Source organism: Mycetomoellerius zeteki, unplaced genomic scaffold, assembly GCF_001594055.1.
Source record: "Mycetomoellerius zeteki isolate Tzet28-1 unplaced genomic scaffold, Tzet1.0 scaffold210, whole genome shotgun sequence".
Lineage (NCBI taxonomy): Eukaryota > Metazoa > Arthropoda > Insecta > Hymenoptera > Formicidae > Mycetomoellerius > Mycetomoellerius zeteki.
Genome location: NW_017257066.1, coordinates 263,659 through 286,825, shown reverse-complemented (window position 1 = coordinate 286,825; position 23,167 = coordinate 263,659). Strand labels below are relative to the sequence as shown.

The window sequence follows — 23,167 nt, the reverse complement described above, 5'->3', positions numbered from 1 at the left end:
AAGAAAATTTTATTTAGAATACGAAATTTGCATTTGTTTATAATTCTATAAAAAGTCATGGTTATATTAATGATAAAAATTTTTATTTAAAAAGTTTATTTTTTATTACATACAAGTTTTCTACCTAAGGTATGTATTTCAACCCTATCAGTAATCTAAGCGTAATTAGAGAATACCTTTTATTTCTTCTGTCTTTTTCCTTATAATTTTAAGATATACAAATGGCGTCATCAAAGGGTGACTATCTTGCGCTCGAAGAATTTTCCGTGATATTGTATTTTCTGTAACCCAGTTCCGGTCCGTTGTCTTCGGATGAAAGAGTAGGTTGTTCAATTTTAAGCCAGTGTTTACCTAAATTTCTGTACGTCAAAGGCGCGCGCGACGGGTTGCAGACCGCGGACGGTTTGGATCAAAAGAGTTGCAGGGGTGCAATTATTGTGTAGAGCACGAACGCAACGGAAAATTATCGTAAACGCAGCATGCTTTGTTGCTCTTGTTCTATTTTTTGCCTCTCTTCTTCTCTTTCTCTTTCTCTCTCTATCTATTTCTTGCAAATTTGTTTATGGAATGTCGGATGCAGACGGTTGACGAAATGAACTAACAAAGAAACAAGAGAGAGATTTTCTTTTCTCTCCAGCTGTTATTTCTTGTTTTTCATTAATAGTCAATGAGAGTGACAGTCACGATTGAAAAAGAGAGAGAGAGAGAGAGAGAGAGAGAGAGAGAGAGAGAGATTAGATTAGATTAGAGATACTTTATTGTGTTAGCTTTTCAATAGCTACTGTATATGATTCCACATTCAAAATGATACATACATAACTTTACATATTTAACCTACAATATTATTTTTCTTTTTTTTTCTTTTATTATATCGCATTAAAATGATATCCTTTCCTTTGTCATTTCGTAGGCTTTCATAGTCTTTTATTTAATACGCAAGTTACAGTATAACACAAGATTCAGATCAATGAAACATAAAAAAGAATTATGAAATAAAGTTAGATAATGATACCCAAATACTTTATAACCAAATAATTAACCGAAATAAAATAAAATAAAAATAATGTAAAGAATAAAATAAAAAAGAAAGAAGTAATATAAAAAAAAATAAAGAAATAAACAATATAATGTATAACCGCAACTACATAATCTAACTAGAATACCGTTCTCTATACTCTCACCTCTGTTATATATAACTTCTTTGTTTGATATACTTTACTAATGCCCTTCTAAATCTTAATAAATTTTCTTCCCTTTTTATCTTCTGCAGTAATTTGTTATATAAATTAAATCCATCGAATAACAACATTCTTTGTTCTTCGCTAGTCTTACATCTATTTATACATATATCACCTTGTTTGTATTCCATCTTCGTTGTGTACAATTTCTATTTTTCTTGATAAGTAATTCGGACAAAGCCTATTTATCATTTTATAAATTAATAAACATGTGTTAAATTCAATTCTCTGTTTAAGACATGAACTGTAGCCTCAAGCATATTCTCGATTTTTATCCTGCGGAGATTGCTTCCTATTATTATTGTCATACCCCGATTTTGAGGTTTCTGTAAATGCTCTAAATTAGTTTTATTCAATCCTATTATCATTGAAGAGCATTAGTCGAACAGTGGAGCAATGAATGACTTATAATATTGTACACCTTATTATCGGAGACAAATCATTACTTGCTCTTCTCAATATTCCTAATCTTATTCCTATCTTCATACTAATATAACACAGTGCGTTATATTACAGTTACCTTGTTGAGCTGACTTTCATGTAACATGTACGTTACATGTAACAATGTGTTTACTGGGATGAACGTATATAATTCTTTGAAACGCGTGCTGAAATGATTTTTCGGTTTTGAAACGTTAACTCTATTAAACTACCGCAGTAATATCACAAGTTAAATTGACTAGCAATTTAACAATTTGACGCTTTTCGCACCTTCAAACGATCTTAATAATGCTGAGTGACATTTTAAAATCTATAAATAATTAATTTTTATTGTGAAAAATATTACCTCGACCGGGAGTCGATCCCGGATCTCTTGTTTCCCGGGCAAGCATCCTAAGCTCTACTAAAAAATTTTTCCATATTGTATTTAAATAAATCTTGAATAGTTATATATACATTCAATAAAGATTGAAGATTCAATAAAGATTCAATTTTTAATATAACTTATTGTTTTGTTCTCTAGCTATACACATTTAATGATACATATTTCTTTCCCTCTATAATATGCGAACAGTTATGGAAGCAATTCTATTAATAATGTATTATTTAATATTGAATATAGTAAAACATATTTCTAATAACAAATATTTGAAGCCTATCAGTGTTAATAATTTCGAAAGATTTTAAGACGTATCTTCAAAAATTTACAAAAAATAAAAAGAAGGAATAATTATAAATGCTCCAGGATAGTGCAGATTATGGAAAACTACATAATTCTATAATAAAATTCTATATCTACTACAGTTCTAAACAATGTAAAAGAAATGTGACTAAATTAAAATAAAGTTTTATGCATTAAAAATTTTGTCAAATTATTATAATATTATTGCAAAAATCTCTTGCAAAAAGATAGTCGACGTTACCGGTTCAGTAAGCACAATCAGCCTCAAACTGTTGAATTGGAAGTAATATCCTATCTCTCCAAGATATTTATTATAACTATTTTACATGCTAGTGATATGCATTACATTGCAGCTTATAATCCTAAATGTAATGACTAATAAACTAATAATACTGGAGCTCCAGGTGTGCGAATGCTATAAGTTTAATGCTAACAATAAATGCATTATATTGCAGCTTATAATCCTAAATGAACTAGTAAACCACAACTTATAATTCTAAATGAACTAGTAAACAGTATTGCAACTCCAGATATGTGGATGCCGAGTATCGATACGGTTTAATACTCAACCTATATAAGCGTGAAATATATTAAGTATGTGTGAATAAATATTGAATAAATATCTTAATAATATCAGAAGACGGACTGAAGGACTAACTGGAGAGATTAAGGGAAATCGTAATTAAATTGTTGGAATAACTTCCAACAAACCCGTGATAGAGTTCGGATAATTACATTTCGCAAGATGTTGAAGAAGCGCAAATCCCAGGTCACAGTTTCTCTGACCAGTATCAGACTATCTGATCCCTTACGCCCTTATGGGATCCGAAATAACAGTTTGCGATATATCTTTATAACTAAGTCACGATTAATATAAGTGCTATCGAGAGAAGCGATACACTTATATTCTTAATTTCATTTTCCGGAAATCGGTGCTGTTAAACTTAATAATAAATTCTTATCATCGATAAACGCAAAATAGACGTTTTAAAACTCTTAAGAAAGAAAAAAAGCCTAAATATAAATTCTAAATATAATATGTAACTTTTTGTAATTATTATTTTCTAAAATAATATACAGATGTAACATGATAGCCGCCAAGCGGCCGATAGCCTAATTAAAATACTTACCTGCACAGCCTTTCATTGCAAATATATTAAACACGTATCTATATTCCATTTACATTGTATTTCATTTCATATCAAATATAATATATTAAATACGTAATTAACGCAATGAATATGAAATATCCAAGTCGAAATACGTACTTAATATGTACGTAACATATAGCAGATATATTGTACATATTCAAGTCGAAATACGTATGTTATATGTAGCAGGTATATTGTATATTTCCAAGTTAAAATGCGTATATGATACGTATGTAATATGTACTTAGGCCATATTAATTTTGAATGTAATAGTAATCGCTATTGATAGATAAATGTTGATTTTATCAAACTGATTTATTTTTCTTAAATATCACTCTTGATTTACTTAAATTAAAAAAAAAGAAGTTGGGGTCACTGCTGATCCCATGCGTCCACTTGTGTAAGTTTTCCGAAAATCCCGCATTTTTTAATAATCCTGTATGTATATACTTCTATTTTTTGTTCTACACATATATTAATTTTTATAACATACACAAAATAAGTAATAAAGAGAAGACTAATAAGAATCTCAATCCGTGATAATTTGAGCGCAAAATATATTATGTATTTGAATTGTTAGTCTGGAATTCTCATTCCTTGATCAATGTCACTCTTTGCTCAACCTTGTAATACTCCAATCTTTTAACGAGGTATGGGATCAGAGCTGGATACCTATCAACTACCATTGCAGTAGTCGACCGCACTTCGCATGAAACTACGCGTCATCGTAATTTTCTATTATTTAGTCTTGGTTTTATGACATCTTTTGTTCGCCACATTGTAAGTTACATCATATTTGAAAATTGACTCATTTCATCAGGACCCGATTTTCTCTCAATATAATTAGTGCGGGATCTTTTAAAATTGATAGAATGTCCAATAAAATGTGTTATACGATAATCTTATTTTTTAACGTGTAAAAAAAGTGTAACAATGTCGCTTAATCGGCTCAAACAGCTTCATAGGCGAGATCCATTGGCATGACATCTTTCTCCTTATACTGAAATTATTGTGCCGTTATTTCATTAACATTAATCTATTAGTTCCCAGCAAACACCAAATTGCATGTAATGTATACATGTTAACTATAATTTCCCACTCAATAATATAACACGTGTGCTATATTATAACTTGATATATTGAAATTACAATTAACATGTACGTTACACGTAACTTGGAGTTAGCTGGGTTAGTTTATTTTAATATCAAGAATTTTATTATTATACTTTTTCTATTAATTTCTATATTGTTGTCTGTTGATAAATGATACTGGATTAAATTATTTTTTCCTATCGATATTTTTGTATCTTGTAAATTTTTGTGAAATATACTTATTGCTTTATCTGCTTTAATCAATTACGTCAGAATCAGAGATTCTCAATTGACCAATCAAACACTTATGAACGAAGATAAACTGCAGTAGCCACTTTATATTTATTCTTGACGAATTATCGATTCTTATCTTCATTTTTTCTTTCTTTTTTCTTATTTTGTGCAAGAATATTATGGAATAAGGGCAGGTTCTGTTTTTCAGCATTTTCAGGATAAATTCGGTCATTGTTCTAAATTATTTATTAATTCTAAATTAAAATTAAATTTTTTATTGATATGTTATTAAGAATATTTTTTTTAAATATACTATTCAAATAACAATAACAAATTTATATAATAATATCAACTTTATACTTGAATGATAAAATATTCATACACAAAATATATTGCAATCTTAATTATACTTGCAAAGTTGTGATAAACACACTCTCATTCGTAGTTATCACAGTTTTAATACACATACAAAGCTCTGTTGGAATGTCATAATTTAACTCTTCGTATGTGATTAATGATTGCTACTTGTTTCATCAAATCTAGTTGAACTGTCTATTGCAAAAGACTATAACGTCTGTATCTTTGATAACCCCAGTACTATTATGAGAATATAAGACCATATTCCTCACCCTGATCTCCCATATGCTCTCTTTTTCTCTTCGTTTCTTTCTGTTGTTTCTATACTTATCTTTTTATATATCTATTTTATGTGTAATTAGGAGGGAGAGATAGGAAAAAGATATACGCGGATTTTACCGCCGTTAATCGTCACAACAGTTTATTTCTATCATCAAATGCCGTAGAATCTCGATATTCTTGTGTTACACGGTTATTTAGCGATGGATTTTCGTTTTGGTCTGGTTACAATCTTTCTTATCCTTGATGCGGCCTCCGTTCGATCCACCGGTAAGAAAAATTCACAATTATTTTTCAAGTTACTCATTGCTAGGAACTCATCGTATGGTTACTTTGCGTCGTTGTAATAAATATCACATTATTGGTATATGATTGTTTCTCGTGGTTGAGAACGATATTATTAAAGGTAAAATTCCTGGTCAGAGGATCCGTCTCCAATTAGCCTTTAAAATAGATATGTGGTCAAGGTCATGATCTTGAATAACATTTAAAAGGTTTAGCCGTTTTTATTTTTTATCGATATGTTATTATAACATTGTGTCAGTGCTAAAAAAAATAGTAATTAATGTTCTATATATATCGGTCCTTTATATAAAAACAGCACAACTTAAAAATTAGGTTTCTTAGAGATGAGGAAAACATAATTAAATGTCATTAAAAAAATTTTTATTTTACAATCCATAAAAACCTACATTCTTTTTAGTTATGATAATTTTAATATCGTACAAAATTATAATAAATCCGGAATAATTCATCAAATGTGATATGTGAAATAATAGAACAGTTTATATTTATCTTCATCAACTAAAAGTGACTAAATTCAAAATAAAACAATTTTTTCCTCAAACTTTGATAACCAAACTGTTTTTTTTTTTGTAGGAGACTATTTTTTTTATTTACAAAAACAACACAATTCAAAGCTTTTGTAAAGTTGTCATATGATCCCTTTGAATATTTTAAGAACGATACAAGTGCAATTTGGTGGAAGGACTGAAAATAAATTAGTTAACTTCAATGAGTCGTAGCGTAATCTTTATCTAATGTATTGCCTCTCCCATATTTTTTTAAATTGTGTTATTTTTAAAGTAACAGAATGGTATGTAGATACAACATACGTTAGATGAGTTAGTGAGCAGGGAACCCTTTGTCGCTTACGTATGTGTTTTGCAATACCAAAACGAAATCCCACACCTGCACCAACTTTTGCTTACAGTGCGAAACGAGGTCCTATAATTGTACGAAATCACATGTTTCACTGTAAGCAGGGGCTGTATGGAAACGGACATTAGCCAACCATTTGACTAATTAAATGCTTGAGCCAATTCAAGTTAATTTAAGACCATTCCACATATTAATATATCTATGACAATACACAAATTCCTTCAATTGTTGGATGCAGGGGAATCATCAAGAGCTTGCAATTTACCGAAGGAAACAAAAATTGTGATTGTTGGAGCAGGTGCAGCTGGTATTGCTGCTGCCTCAAGGTTGTTACAGAAAGGAGTAAACGATTTTGTAATACTGGAGGCTAATGATAGAATCGGTGGCAGAATAAATACCAAAGACTTTGGTAAATAATAATATCCCAAATTAATCTTGGACAAATAAAATAATTTAATTTTTCATATTATCTTTGATATTGAAACAATTTTAATCTTACATTTAAAAAAATGTTTAATCTAAGCATTTTAATATTTCCAGGTGAAAATGTGGTAGATCTTGGTGCAGAGTGGGTCCATGGAGAATCTGGAAATGTAGTGTTCCAGCTTGCTTCTAAACATGATCTATTGAATTCATCTGCAACTATTCTTGACGATCCCAGTAAAAATGAATTTGTCACCATTAATGGTGAAATAATGCCCAGCGAGGAAAGTACCAAGGCTCTAATTCTTTATGATAATATTTCGAATAAAATGAAACAGATAGAATTCAAAAACGAAAGAGGATCTTTAGGAGATTACTTTATAAGAGAGTAAGTTTTTGTTTTTTTTACAGTACACACACATAAGGAATACATATTAATTGCAATACAAATTAATTAGAAAATAAGTGAAAGCTTTTTTAAATAAAATTTTCATTTATATGTATATTATATACAGGATGTCCTAGAATGGCTGCAAAATATTTTGTATATAGGTAGAGATGACTAAATTAAGTCGAAAAGTTCTTGTAATTTTCGAAATAGTTAACGAGATTTTAATTTCTAAAGGTTACCGAATCACCGAATAAGCGCGTATACATCTATCAGACCATATCGCTAAATGCACGCCCATTGATGCTACCGTGCGTAATTATTATGCGTTGCTTGTAATAAGCAATTCGAGGTCGCTAACGCACAAGGAATTTATTACAAGCAGCAATACCATCTTTTATATCAGCAAATATATATCTATTATACATGAAAAATTTATTTGCTGATAGCAAAATACCGTTATAATTACTTTTTTTGAATAACCTTTTTTTTAATACACCCATACAGCACCGATTGTTGCGGAAAATTTTCAGAATTGTTTCAACTTTTCACATCTCATGTGCAACAATTCTGAAAGGATTCTGTAATATGTCATATGAAATGTTTTAACAGATATGTTTCTAAAATCTATCATATACAATAAATTGAAAAATATATTTAAACAGAACAAAAAAATTATCATGATGTTAAAATGGCTCTAAAATGTTTACTAAAAAAATGACTTTTAGTCATTTTGATATTACCGTGAGTTCTACTTTAATTACGAAAAACTTTTGTATATGAATGACTTGATTTGCTTTAATTACAAAAAACTTTTGTAAGGTAATTGGGGGGAAGACGCCCATACTTAAGCCTTTATTCTTGAATAACTTCTTAATGTTATTGAATTAAGTTACAAAAAAATATTATTTATATTCTAGAGACCTTTCTTTATTTATAGAAATTTATAAATTTAACGTTTAATATGTATTATTCCGTATTATTGGAAAAAAAGGCTCAATAAAATTAAAAAAACGAAAAGAAAGGGACTACGAGCCAGCTTTTCGTTTTTTAAATATTATGATAAATATACTGAATCACTACTATATTAATGTTGTAGATATTATAAAGCTTTTGACGAGAAGCCTTTCATGAATCGTACTAGAGTTGCTGATTATTTATCCTTGATAGAAAAAATGCAAAACTCTGTAGATTGCAGTGACACATGGTTTGACGTTTCTGTGAAACGTTCCATAGAATATTGGGAATGCGAAGGCGATCTTACGTTGAATTGGAAAGGGCGTGGTTATAAAACGATTTTTGATATACTATTGGTAAAAGATTATCTAAATTATTTGATAATATCGAATTAGAAACGCGATCCCTGATAATAAGTTACGTCATTTTAATTATTATAATTTTGACGTCATTTTGACGTCAGTATGCTACCAGAAATGTATAATAAAAGTGTTTTCAATAATCTTTCATTTTACATAATAATAAAGTGTAAAATATGTTCTATAAAAAAAATAGTGATCGTTATTTGAAAATAAAAAAATATAAAGAATGTTCAATTCATTCCTAAAATATTTTATAATACATTTTAATAAAGTAATATAATTAATATCTTATCTATTATTTTCTTTAATCAAACGTATGTAATCATTTTACTAGCAAAAAATTCCAAATCCAGAGGAACGTTTGCCAGTAATGGAAAAGATAGAGTTCGGAAAAGTTGTGACAATTTGCAATTATAGTTCAGGCGAAAATGTGACGGTGATTACCAGAGACGGATGCGAGTATTCCGCATCGCATGTTATATTCACTGGGTCTCTAGGTGTTCTGAAGGAGAAACATTCATCGATGTTCGTGCCACCTTTGTCGCAGAAGAAACAACGCGCGATAGAGGTTTTATTCACAGTAAAAGGAAATGATTATATATTACATGATTGATAATACTTTTAATATCATTACTTCGCCATCAGGGATTAAATATTGGAACAGCGGACAAGATTTTTCTCGAATTTTCACACACATGGTGGCCGGAGGATAAAACCGTCTTTGATTTTATCTGGCCGGAAAAAGATAAGAAGGAATTTTTGCAAACTTATGGTCAAGTAAATAAACAATCGAAAATCCATTGAAACTAAAGAGATTATAATCCCTACAGCACAAAGTTGCATAAAAGTTGCAGCAACACTGTTGCAACATTGCAATAACATTGCATGTAGAGATTTTGCAGCGATATAACTGAAAATTCTGTACTATATGGGAGTGAACAATAATTTATTATTAAAAATAAATTTCGACGATTTTTTGTTTTACTGTCCTTCTATTAATCTTGTCAAATATATTTGTTTTAGAATAGCGAGTGGCTCTGCGATGTGTTCGTGTTTATTGTTGTGGCTTATCAGCCGAATCTCTTATGTGCTTGGATAACTGGAAAGAACGCAAGACATATGGAAACTTTATCGGATGCTGATGTACTTGATGGATTATATTTATTGTTGAAAGAGGCGTTGGAAAGTCATTATAACGTTACAAAACCAACAAGAATGTTAAGGTAATTTACCACATTTGGAACTGAATGAAAGAAAAATAATTAGATCTGTTTAACTATTTTTTTTTTATGCTTTTAGGTCTAAATGGTATACCAATGAACATTTTCGAGGTTCGTACAGTTTTCAAAGCATGCTTTCGGAGCAAATGAATGTAACACCGAGAGATCTGGCAGAGCCGATTATGACTGGAAATAAACCTGTACGTAATCTCAAAATAAAAGTATTACAAGCATAATGAAAATAAATATCATTTTTAATTATTACGCAAATTATTGTTTGAAATATCATTATTAGTTTTTTCATTGTTTTATATTAGGTCTTCATCTAATTCGATAATATTATAATATATCTAAACTAAAATTTTTTTATTTTTAGCTTTTATAGTTTATTACTTAATTATTATTTTTAATTTATGTTTAAATTACTGAATTGTCTTGTAAAAGAAATTCTTTTGACATTGATGAAATGAATCTTAATGATTAGGTAATTCTTTTCGCTGGAGAAGCTACGCACGATCATTATTATTCTACTGTACACGGCGGCGTGGAAACTGGTTTCCGCGAAGCTGATAGACTAATCGATTTTGAAAGGTAAGATAATGTTAATGAAACTTATATTGTTCAAATTGTAAATTTAAAATTTTTTCCAATTTAATAAGATTAAATGAAAAAAAGTAATTTGATAAGTAAAATTTAATTTATTATATAGTATATACAATTATGTATAATGCAAAATGAATTATAGATTAATAATTCGTTCCGTTTATTTTTGCTATTGCACGATTTCAGTTTGCATTGTATTATATTATTAATGAGATTATATGATGCCCAGCTTAATATGTATTATTTGACTCAATGGTTGAGTCATATACGTATATTTTATTTTGTATGAAATTTAATAAGTAAAATTATTTATTGTTACTTTTAAACATATCGGTTTAAATTTTGCACAAATAATTTCGCTATCATATTTATATCTGATTGCATGCTTTTTCTTAGGCAGTTAGACTCCTATCTCTAACTACATCTTCTACATACGACTACTACTCTCGTAATGAATGAATTACGGAAAACTAGAAATATGTTCGCATATTTGCAATGTTCGCATTAGACAAATATATTTAAGGCATGGGCAACTATACTACTTGTTGTAAACATTTATATAAAAATACATTGCATGTAAATACATTATAATATAAATTTTAACGTATATTATATGTAAATTGATGTAAAAGTCAGAAGAATGTATAATTAATACGAAATACATAGCATGAACATTAAGAAAATATTTATATTTGTTATTTATTTATTTATTGTGTTTATTATTTACAGTTATTCGGGTTTCCTGTAATATCATTATTACATCGAGAATATGTTTAAATAAATCGTGAAATTTATTTATATGCAGCTTTAATTCATTCCAAATTTTTTTAAGTGTTCGTATAATAAGGAAAATATTTATTTTCTATTTATTACAAAGTCATTTGATAATAAATCTTATTATTCTTAAACTTTGTGTGTATATTCTATATAATAATTTATTGTTGAATAGTTTAATTTAATATAAATGTTAGTTTTTTTACTTTCTCCAATTTACTTATTAAATAATTTCTCTTTATTTTATTTCTTCTTCTACTTAGTTCTTCGCGCTGTCAATATATGTACGTACGTTTTCATTTTTATAAAATTATAGACTTTTAAAGACATACAAAAACACATAAAACAGAAGTAAACAGTAAGCCAATTGGCCAATCACAGTAGAAAATGTAAGGCAATAATGTAATTAAGTAACAGCAAATCCAAAATGTTGATTTTACTCACTGCTTACATTTTACTATGTAAGATTTTTTGTGTCATATTTCTTATACTTCTGTGTATTGATGAGTAATACTGATTGGTTTGTTTTTTTCCTGTTTTATCGACATTTTATCTCGTCAATTTTTGTAGAATACGCCGACCGGTTTATCCGCTTTAGCGTCAGAATCGGAGATTTCCAATTGACCAATCAAACATTGATCAAAGACGAATAGTGCATACTTATCCTTGCGTTCTTAATTATACTTTACACTTACGAAGTTACTGTTATGCTGAACACATTCTAAATTGTATACTTATCAATTTAACAGACGTACAAAACTCTGTTGAGATGTTATGATTTAACTTTTACAATTCGTGTGTAATTAACGATTGTTACTTGTTTGATCAAATCCAGCTAAACTTGCTAGATTGAAAAAACTGCAAAGTCGATGTCTTCGATAACCTTAGACTGTTAAGACTCTCCCACCTTCATCTTTCATGCGCTCTCTTATCGTTCTTTCTACTTCTTTTCCAATCATCTTATTTTATTCTTTATAAAATTAGGAGGGAGATGAAATATGAGAGAGACGCAGATTCCATCGTCGTTAATCGTCACAGCAGCTTATTTCCGTCTTCAAATGACGTGACATCGAATACTTGATCTTCGTGTGTCTCTCACGCGTTTTTCTTTAGCAATGAATTTTCGTTTCGGCTTGGTAGTGATCTTCGTGATCCTTGATGTGGTTTCCGTCTGGTCCACCGGTAGAAAAAACTCACGATTATGGTTTCAAGTGTTATTCATGGCTAAAAATTATTAACTAATTATTAATTATTATTAATATATTTATTTATTAATAATTATTAAATTATTAATTATTAATTAGTGAATTTCTGAATTAGTCGCGATTTCAACGGAAGCGTTATATGCTCGATTTTTTTTCTAGTGCTTCTGTCATGGAAACTTGTTAGCAAGGGAATTTAAATATAATCCCAGTTCTGCTATACAATTTTATACACACATACACACACATATATATATATATACTTATACGGATATTTATCTCTATAACTTTGGCTTAATATGTACATATACATTTAGATATATTTTTTTAGATAATGGCACTTCGAAGGAGAAGGTTCAACTGAGTTTCGGCATCGCGACAAACCCTTTTCTCCAATCGTCCAATTCAAATCGTCCCAATATTCAAAACAATCCTTTCCTATATCCATCAAATGGTAACAGAATCGAAAAGCCATTCTTGTCAAATGCTGTTTCAACACAGACATCCAATATAGTCTTTCCCAATAATAGCTATAATCCCTTTCCTAATAGCAATGCGAATCCTTTTCTGTCGAACTTGCGTAACTCTACTAGAGAAATACTTGATATAGAGTATCCTAGTTCACCAAGTTCTGTTTCGCAAACACCTTACACACCACCACCATCCTACCATCCATCAACATTTAATATACCAGTATTTAATACATCAGCACCGAATAATGATTTTACATTTCATACGCCTATTCCTCCTAAAATTCATCCTCCAACTTCACACGTACCATCCTGGAAGGAACTGTTACCTTCTAAGATCAATCCAGAAAAAACGATATCAGAACTTAGTAAGTAGAATATAATTGTATATTTCAAGAACATGTAGAACTGAAAAATTTACAGATTCGAAAATGTAAACGCATAAGAAATTACATAAATACACGTTTGTAATGTAACAAGTAAAGTGTTTGAATGTGAATTTTCTTACTCTATATACATTCAATATATCTTTATATATTCAACATACACCGTAATAATATTATAATATATATAAAATGAATTTTAGAGTGCGAGGAATACGTGGGAGAAATTGCTGGTACGACTTTGACAACATCTTTGGCCGGTTTATCGTCGGGCGTACGTAAGGAGATTAATACTTGCGGGGGTGCAAATCGCTTGGTGATTGGTGGTACCGACGCACGTGTCGACGAGTTCCCTCACATGGTTGCACTAGGCAAACGCAATTTTGACGAATTTATTCTAATGTGCGGCGGCACGTTGATTTCACATGCCTGGGTGATTTCCGCTGCTCATTGCACTCATGGGACAGAGTAAATCTTATATATAGTATTTTTCTCGTTTTAAACAACTCAAGAATTCTAACGAAAAAATAATTTTTTATTTTCCTGCTATTTTACTGAATACAACGATAAATCCAGTACAATCCTAAAATTTGAAAATATTTTTTAAGACTAATATTACATATAAATTACTAATACTATAGTTTAAGCTAATACTCTACTCTCATTTGCCTAAATTTTACTATTTAATACTAGTGTTTTTTTTTTTTCGACATACTATACATCTTGAGAAAAAATGATAAAATTTTAAAAGTCTACTTGATTTTCTAATTTAAATGTTTTAGAAATTGCAATCTAAATTGTAACTAATATAAGTGTATGATATCTTGCAGTTATTTAAGGATTTGACTAATAAAGCTAGTCCTATACACTATATCTCTTTGCAGTGGCGGTATAACTGACGCAAGGATTGGCTTCCACAGTTTATCAGACCAGAAAGGCGTCATAACTGTCATTAAAGATATAAAAACTCATCCGGATTACAGACCACCTGCAATGTATGCGGATATAGCTCTGGTACAGCTCATGACCGTTGTTAAGTTTAGCATATCTATACGACCCGCGTGTCTTTATCAATTATTCGATACTATGCCCAGACAGGCTTGGGTGAGCGGCTGGGGTGTCACCGAATATAGTAAGTTTGGTAGTTCCTCACGCGAAAACTTGCTATGAAATCCTAAAATTATAAGAAAAAATCGTAAAGCTAAATGTTTTTGAAAATCTAAATGTCTCTCTCTCTCCAAATGCTTTATATTTATTAAGAACTTACATGTAGTAAGTGATTCCTAATAAATGCAAAGCCCTTCATAAAAAAAGATTAAACATTTTTATAAGGTAGGAGTACTGATTCTCAAATTAAGTTATGTACTTCAGGTGGAGAGATGAGCGATCGATTACAAAAGGCTAAGCTGGATGTGATAGACAATCTGCCGTGTGCAATACGGCATAACAGTTCCATAGAAGTTCCATACGGTATCACACCAAGTATGATTTGTGCTGGCGATCCTAGCGGCAACTGGACCAGGGACACTTGCCAAGGAGATTCCGGTGGTCCTCTCCAAATAGTTCATCCTAAGAGTGAATGCCTCTTCCAACTGATTGGTGTCACTAGTTTTGGTAAAGCCTGCGCGATGATCGATATTCCTGGTGTTTATACTAGAGTGTCTCATTATCTTTCGTGGATCGAAAGTATAGTCTGGCCGCAAGGACAATAATCGTAATTTATTCGACTTTTACGAAAGGTACAAAAAACAATTTTATTAAACGTACTTGGCTAAATTAAGTGTTACATAAATAATTATCAATTAGTTTTCAAACGAGTCAAATTATTAAAGACAAAAATGTATAACATTCGCAAATGTTTTTCTATCGTTTGTTATCGTTTTGTAATGTAATATACTTTTATCATGTAAAAATAATTTTGCAATTTCAGACAAGTCTACTTGTTTTAATTATTGCTTAGCGAAAGAATTTATAAATGAATATATTTGAACAATCTGCAATTCTGACTAGAATATTGGAAAGTAAGAATAGAGAAATCACAAGATGTGAATTTAGAATGCAGCAATGATGTTGATCTTTTAAATTGTTAAAAATCAAGAGATTTTGTTATCGTGAATAGTTCGCCATGTAAGTCCATCACCATAAGGGCCATGGATTGATGGGAATAAGATATGCCACCAACTTCTGCAACAATCAAAATATTAAGATACATTATGAAAATAATATTAGACAAATTTTTAAATAATGAGACTATATAAATACAAAAATAATATTGGACAAAGTATCAACAATTTATATGCTAAACAAAATTTCAAGTAGCTATTATAATAAGCTTAATTTCTAATTTCCTTTAAATCAAAATCGTAGTCATTAAAATTGAAAGAACATAAGCATCTCGAAATTATGTACACTTACCGACTAAAAGGTTGCAACACTTTTTTTTTAATGGATTTCGGAATGCAGTCTGCTCACCAAGCGATTAGTTCTTACTTATGGATCCGTAAGTAAAAATCAATCGCTTGGTGAGTAGGCTGCATTCCAAAAACCAAAGAAAAAAATCTATTGCAACCTTTTAGTCCGTGAGTGTACAATTACCATATAAACATAAAATTAAATATAAAAAAAATAGGCTCGTGTGAATGCAATACAATATAATTGACATAAAGGCTTTTTTAAACGAGCAATTCAGTCTTTTTCTAAACGTCTGACAATCAATAGCTGTTTTATTATACACGATGACACAGTTTTTGATTCCGATTCAATAGACTATTCTATATAAATTAACAATATAATAGTTGAAGAAATTCTCGATCGGACTGTCGGATTTTTTCGATTTTTTTATGAATTTGTGACTGAACTGGATTCTCGATAACAATCGAAGAATTAGTAAAACACATTTTTATACCATGACTTTCGAATTTCTGACTGGATACCTATTTCGATCCGTAATATTTTAACGCAGTAATAAGTATGTGAGATTAGCTTAGAGCGATAATTTATAATTTTTCTATTATTTATTATATATGTTTGTTGATTTTGTAAGGGATTATTAAATATGTTATGTATTAAGTTATTATTTATTATCACTGAGGAAGACTTTGTAAGTCGAAACGTTTGAATTTATAGCATTGTACTTATGTAATTAAAACGAATTTCATCTCATGAGTTAATTGTAATTGCTCAAAAAAGCCTTGATATCAATTATATAAAATTAAATAATGTGTGAGGTTCAGTAAGAACTTTTGTGCAAAATTTAACATTTTTAATTAAATTTATTTTTCTGGCAAATTTTGTAAAAATGATATATTTTATAACTATATGCATTGCATCTTTTTCGTTTAGCTAGTCTTTCGTTGATGATTTATATCATTAATTATATTTTAATCGGTATAATCGCTACTTAACGTTTTAAATATTTATAAAAGTTCTACCTGCTTTTTGTTCCTAAGAACAATCTCCAGTTCTCCCTCGATCCGAAGTCATAAGGATTTTGATAGAACTTATTCTGAGCACGATACTTTTTGGATTCCGCACTATTGATATGCGCCTCGATGCTCGTCTCTCCTCGAGTGATGAGACGAGCATGCCACCAGGCTAGAGCACCCAATGCTGCGCATGTGGCTATACAGATCAGACCCGCAAAAATTATCAGTCTTTTTTGCCATTCTTTGGCCTCAGTTTCTGCCGCCTGTCTTGCTATTTCTGCTAGCTCCTCTTTGCTCAGATGATCTAATGATTCCGTCTGTATCAATCAAGCATGCGTATAAGATTTTGATTAAAAAAGATAGTTGATAAAATGTATTTATCAATTAGCTAATGTACCATTGGAATTATTTCCGAATTATTAAGGCGTACTGGATGGCCATCTAATTCCGGTTCCTGGTCAGGGAAGAACTCCTCATAGGCGAGTTGCACGCCGAATATCATAATGAACATAACGCCAACTACAGTATAAACCATGTATAGGAAGAAATGTCGATGATTATAGTGGCCAACACAATTGTTTAACCATGCTGTGTGTTGATTAAGGAAGACTTATTACAGAATATTGCAAAAAACCATATAAATTTTCATTAACAATATGCATTTCATTAACATATGCATGATTAATCTATGGTGAATATAATTAATTGATGAAAATTGGCTATGTGTATAAAATAAATTAATAAAATATGGAAGGATACGACAATGATGATCCATTTTGAGGATACACATGTTGCAAACAGAACAATGATGTGTTCTGGGTGGCTTTGGTTTGATGCATTTCTTGCAGATGCTTACAGCCTCTGGTATAAGGCCTCCCTGAGGTGGATTTCCTGCTGGCACAGTCACGCCCATATAATAATGAAAGCAGACATTAACCAACAGCCAGTTTCCAACTAGCAATAAGATTATCGTTATTAATGGACTCCGTTCCCACCACCAGGGTAGACCTATGTAGTAGGCAATGTACACAATACTGACGGTCAGCAGGCTCACCATTGCCACAAACACCTATGAACTGCAGCACTTAGTAAATATATTGTGAATGTCTTAAAGCTTGCATTATACACATAAGTAGAATGAAGTATCATGGAGTATTTTATGAAACTTCATGTAATAAACATAGCCATATGTATGTCCAAGTATTATTCATTTTATTGTAGAATATAAATAAAATATATTCACTAATTGCAAAAAAAGAATAGTTTAATGTTAACATAACGTTATGTAACTTTAATAAGAAAATCTTTAAAAATATGTTTCAGTTTGATTGATATCAATCAGATTTTTTAAAATTTGATAGTATCACAAAGATTAGTTTTTAAAATATCTCTCAAAATTCTAATATAGATTTTTTTAACTCAACTAAATTAATTACATAAAGTTTATTATTAGGCATAAAGAAATAAAACAATCTAAAACAAAATCTTTTCTGCTAAATGAAAGCTAATATATGAAATTTTGTAATTCAATACAAGGACAAGTAATATCAAAAATCTTACCGGACCCAAAAAAGAAGTGAAGTTCTCGACAAACCAAAACATGGGTTCCATAAGTATATCACAAACATAACTCCAACTCAAAAAGTCATTGTAGAACAAAGATTTGATGGAAATTTGAAGCCGCCACCACTTTTGTTTTAAAGTACGCCTTAAAACAAATCGAATTAGATTGTCATACTTATTAAATTTATATAAATTTATGGTATAAAGGATCAATAAATTGAAATTCAATAATTTTTAATACAATTGACATAAACAGTAGCAAAAGCATGAAATAAACTTGGTGTGATAGAAAATAAAAATTAATAGATGGATCTGACAAATATTAAGTTCAACAAATACAAATATTTATGAATTTACCGAAGAATACTTGGCATCTTCGTCAAAGACCATTGTATTTTCGCCATTTTCGTTTCTATCCTCAAATCCACTCAAATATTCTCATAATTATGGCATATTAAAGTCATATCTCGCGAACACGTGTTCGCTCATTGTCACGTTATACTTTGCACACCTTGATAAGACATTTGATAAGGTGTTATGACCGATAATTGCTGTTGCAGCAAGAAACAATAACCTCAATCGATCCGCAAGTACAACCTCGTCCGCCATATTTATTTCGAGGAAAGAATTGTGTAGAGTGTAGAGAGTACTGCAACTACTGTACTAGTACTATAAAGGTAGAAATGTATTATTGAAGAAAAACATACACAATGTTATAAATATAATGTTTATTATATACGTTCGCAAATTTAATTTTTATAAACATAAAATTATGTTATTTGTGTCAGAAACTAGAAGAAAACAAGTTTATATTTTCCCGCCATTTTGCAAGCGGTATCTTCAAACTCAAAATAATCAAAAACATTCGCAAGTGTGAGAAACTGTTCATTGTGAAATTTTATATATATATATACACAGGGTGTTAGTTAAGTATGTTGCCATACTCAATAGAGCGATTCTTTGGTTTATCTCAAGTAAAAAAGTTCATATAAACATGTATCCTAAACGGGTTAGATTCCGAAATAAAAAAATTTAAACGTGTAATAATCTGTATATGTAATATTTTAAGAATATATAACAGACAAATGACTGAAATAATACAGCGGTTCATGGTACAAAGGTAGATTTATTTTCTCACAGATATGCACGAGTGTACATGCGTTTTAACAAAGGTGCATACACGTATGTACAAGCTACACGCTAATCTTGTTAAATACGCAAAAGGCGCATTTTGCATTCACAACGCCGAAAAATTCGCAATTGCATTTGCGAACAAGAATAAAGTCATAGAATGTTTTTAACAGTCAATTATATATACATATGTGTGTATATATATACATATATATATAATTGTTTCTGTCAGAGAGATTAAATCTTAAACTTCAACAATTGGATAGTGTAATAAGTGATATTGATACTTTATCTGCCATGAAGATCGAAATAGAATAGTGCAAAAAGATTCTCTTTCTTTAGAGAAATCAAATATAAAATATTTATAAATAAGAATGCTCAAGTAATTAAGATTTTGTGCAATTAAAGCATTCCAAAAATAAAAAATTTTGCGAATAATCGAGATCATATAAAGATCCAATACTTCAATGAGGTCGAAAGACTTAGGTGTTAAAAGAAAATTCTGAAACAAAAATGATATCGAGAGAGCTAAGAAAATACAAAAAATATTATTTTTGACGGCACATGTGGCAGACGAGTTACCTTAATTTCGATAATATTTCTATATATATTATATATATAACATTATTAATATTATATAATAAGGTACAGGATAATCACACGAGGTAGAGGCAAAGTAGTAACAGGATAACATTGGTTTTCCTCACTTGGCCTGAGAAGAATACTGCTTTGTAATCGATGATTTAAAAGTCCGAATTTGGCATTCATAATAGTACATTAAGATTAAAAGATTAAATTTGGAAATATTAAAGAGCTAGGGCAGACACGCCCTTAAAGAGTCAATCGAATAATATATATCATTAAAGATTTTTCGAGGCTTAAACACTTCGCAAACACTATGCAAATATCACATAGCGAATTCGATTGGACGCACTCAGTGTTCATTACTGCATATTAAAGCCATTGTACACAAATTGCAATAATAATGTATGCTTAATATAGAGATCGGTTAAACGTGAAATTCTCAATACTTTATCGTGCTGCTAGATAAAATATTTTCATTATAATTCAAAATATTTGCATTTCACTTTTTTACAGTCATATACATACATTTAAACAATGTACAACAATTTTAATAAGCATCAATGAACACTAGTATATCCAACTGAATTTGCCAATAGTAAGTTTCTAAAAATATACGAATCAACAGAAAAATTTCTAGAAAGAAGAAAGACGCACATCTCTTCTGTAAAATCATTAAAAAATTCAAAAATCGATTTAAAATCGTCAAATTCAATTAAATTACGAATATCTTTTCTGTTTTTGCAGATTAAATTTTTATCGATTACTTTTAATTCATTTATTGTAGAAAATTGAGTATCTGAACGAACTAGCGATTTATTTTTTCCGACATAATAAATAATTTAACAATTTTGTATATAACATAATAACTTGAGATATTTTTAAATATAATTTCAACGTTTTTTTTTTTAATTCTTAAAGCTATCTCTCTCTGTGAAGCTTCGTGAAACTTTGAAGGCAACTTAAATCGTTGATTCTTTTAGATTCTCAATTGTTGAATGATGTATCGGAAGTTGTTGTATTTGAAAGACTGGGTAGGTGTGTAACGAAGTACATACATATTTACAAAAGATACGTGCGAAATGATTCTCCAGGGCCTTTTCTTAAAAATACGTCTCGAGCAATGACATTTCGGTTGGTCGAATTTGATTTTCCCTTCTCGCAAATGTCGAATTATTGCACTTTGTATTACGCTTATAAATTATAGGCTAGCGATTCGTAAACAGATTTAATTAGATTTTTCTTTTTTTTTTAAGAAAATTCTTTTTTATATTTTCAATCAACTTTTCTTTTTCATACGCGTAATTATTAAATTACTGAAAATTTACATATTCCTTTCTTCTACAAAATAAGAGAACAGATCGATAAACAGGTTCATGATATTTCATAATCATTGCTCAAAGCGTACTTGGTAATCTGATAGTGAAATTTCCGATAGAACGTAAATTCTCATAATACGGTGTCCAGAGTATCAAGACTTCGCAACAGTTGCTCGTCTTTGGAGCACCATTGCACCAGCTCTTCGATGGTCACCACACCGTCCTTATTCGCGTCCATCAACTAAAAATATGCATGAAATATTATTCATATTATTCAATTATTAATAATTATTAAATATTAACAATTTTATTAAATATTATTCTATTATTAATAATTAACTACACGAGTCATAATATAATTATCATCCATCATTAAATATCATTATGATTAAAAAATAAAGTTAAAAAATGTAATACATTATATGAGAAATATTTAAAAATATTAAAATTTTTTAGAATAATTAGTGAATTGTAATATTATTAACTGTCCTGGAAGATCGCAAAATGTTTACAAATTTTATTTTGTTATTAATTATCTTCGTCATCCGGAAAACCAATTCGACGCGCAGTTCGAATGAATATGGTATATATGCATATACATATATAGTATATATATATAGTATATATATAATTCATATTGAATTATTTAAAGCATTAAAGATCTAGCTTCGACCGTCATAGGCTTTAATATTCTTACTTGTGGTGTATTCACATTGCAGTCTTAATAAAATCATTTATTATTATTAATTATCTTCACTCATAAGTAATTAGCTTCTGTTTTTGTATTAGCTAATTAGGGATATCGTATTACTCACATGGAAGATACGATCGACGTGTTCGCGAGCGGCCACGTGCGGCTCAAGGATTTGCGGTTGCGTGTAACGACCCAACATCTCGTAAATGGAGCCCACGACATCCAACATTTCCTCCTTACTTATCAAGCCATCGCCATCCAGATCGTACAGACCAAATACCCATTGCAGCTTCTCCTCCACTGATCCTCTTGACACTTTCGACAATATAGTGAGAAATTCCTATTTAGAAAGAAAAATTTATAACTTAGACTGAATCCCTATGAATTTCCTGTAAAACTTGAATGGAATCGTCTATAATCAGTAAATTAAATATAAAGCAGAGTTTAAAATCATGGGGAACATTCCATGTTCCTTTCAGAACATTTTATTTGCGACATCGCTCACCTCAAAGCTTATCTTGCCGGACGGTTTCCTCTTCATGGTGTTGAAGACATAATGAGCGTATTGACTTGCGTCTACAACACGTGATCAAAAAGGGACAGTAATGATAACTTAAAGAAGAGATTTATATACGATTTCTTCGTGTAACATAAGATAGACTTATTTGCCTAATAAAAATATAAATCTTTCAAAATTTAGAAAAAATTCTTATTCTTGTAAAAAAATTATATATAAATTAATATTTACTCTTTCATTTTAGTTCGGTTAACACGAAATCAGAAAATTTCGAGAATCAACAGAATCTGATGTGAACGAAATGTAAGAAAGAAGCTGAGACAGAACAGCATTTTTATAATTAAAAATTTACAAAGATGGAAAAAAGACTTTTATATTTATCGTTCAACAGATCAGTCGGAATCATCATTATCATCATTGTTGTTATCATCATCATCCCTTCATTACCTCCCTGCGGAAAGAATTGAGAGAAGATTTTTTTGAAGGCATCTTCGTCGACCAAACCGGTCGGGCATTCCT

At 30.0% G+C, this 23,167-nt stretch overlaps 4 protein-coding genes across 6 annotated transcripts in view; 2 read left to right on the top strand and 2 right to left on the bottom strand.

The window, feature by feature from the left end:
• The first annotated feature begins 4,214 nt into the window (after nt 1-4,214).
• On the top strand, nt 4,215-11,171 carry LOC108722559 (peroxisomal N(1)-acetyl-spermine/spermidine oxidase-like). Of its 2 annotated transcripts, XM_018447735.1 has the most exons (11): nt 4,215-4,292; nt 5,676-5,744; nt 6,874-7,044; nt 7,176-7,446; nt 8,546-8,759; nt 9,100-9,333; nt 9,411-9,542; nt 9,789-9,988; nt 10,065-10,185; nt 10,470-10,576; nt 10,985-11,171. In XM_018447735.1, the coding sequence occupies exons 2-11, from the start codon at nt 5,678-5,680 to the stop codon at nt 11,004-11,006; spliced, it is 1,539 nt and encodes a 512-aa protein (XP_018303237.1). In that variant the 5' UTR covers nt 4,215-4,292; nt 5,676-5,677; the 3' UTR covers nt 11,007-11,171. The 2 variants fall into 2 exon arrangements, with proteins under 2 accessions (XP_018303237.1, XP_018303236.1); XM_018447734.1 differs by lacking the exon at nt 4,215-4,292 and having other exon boundaries at nt 5,558-5,744.
• Nucleotides 11,172-12,356: 1,185 nt separating this feature from the next.
• LOC108722560 (serine protease snake-like) lies at nt 12,357-15,460 on the top strand. The gene is made up of 6 exons (XM_018447736.1): nt 12,357-12,544; nt 12,896-13,402; nt 13,621-13,885; nt 14,302-14,549; nt 14,789-15,156; nt 15,378-15,460. Exons 1-5 carry the CDS (start codon nt 12,478-12,480, stop codon nt 15,127-15,129), a joined length of 1,428 nt encoding a protein of 475 aa, XP_018303238.1. The 5' UTR covers nt 12,357-12,477; the 3' UTR covers nt 15,130-15,156; nt 15,378-15,460.
• A 28-nt stretch (nt 15,461-15,488) lies between these two features.
• Nucleotides 15,489-19,015, bottom strand: LOC108722561 (probable palmitoyltransferase ZDHHC16). 2 transcript variants are annotated; one of them, XM_018447737.1, is made up of 6 exons: nt 18,763-19,015; nt 18,403-18,550; nt 17,602-17,911; nt 17,240-17,430; nt 16,849-17,159; nt 15,489-15,601 (listed from the first exon to the last, which is right to left on the bottom strand). In XM_018447737.1, the coding sequence occupies exons 1-6, from the start codon at nt 18,807-18,809 to the stop codon at nt 15,511-15,513; spliced, it is 1,098 nt and encodes a 365-aa protein (XP_018303239.1). In that variant the 5' UTR covers nt 18,810-19,015; the 3' UTR covers nt 15,489-15,510. The 2 variants fall into 2 exon arrangements, with proteins under 2 accessions (XP_018303239.1, XP_018303241.1); XM_018447739.1 differs by lacking the exon at nt 18,763-19,015 and having other exon boundaries at nt 17,602-17,918; nt 18,403-18,455.
• A 2,414-nt stretch (nt 19,016-21,429) lies between these two features.
• Nucleotides 21,430-23,167, bottom strand: part of LOC108722545 (Kv channel-interacting protein 1) — a 15,038-nt gene continuing 13,300 nt past the window's right edge. The window contains exons 3-6 of the mRNA XM_018447711.1: nt 23,096-23,165; nt 22,637-22,707; nt 22,253-22,471; nt 21,430-21,678 (exon numbers count right to left, since the gene is read on the bottom strand). Of these exons, the coding sequence (XP_018303213.1) occupies nt 21,568-21,678; nt 22,253-22,471; nt 22,637-22,707; nt 23,096-23,165 (471 nt within the window). The 3' untranslated portion in view covers nt 21,430-21,567. The remainder of the gene's footprint in view (nt 21,679-22,252; nt 22,472-22,636; nt 22,708-23,095; nt 23,166-23,167) is intronic.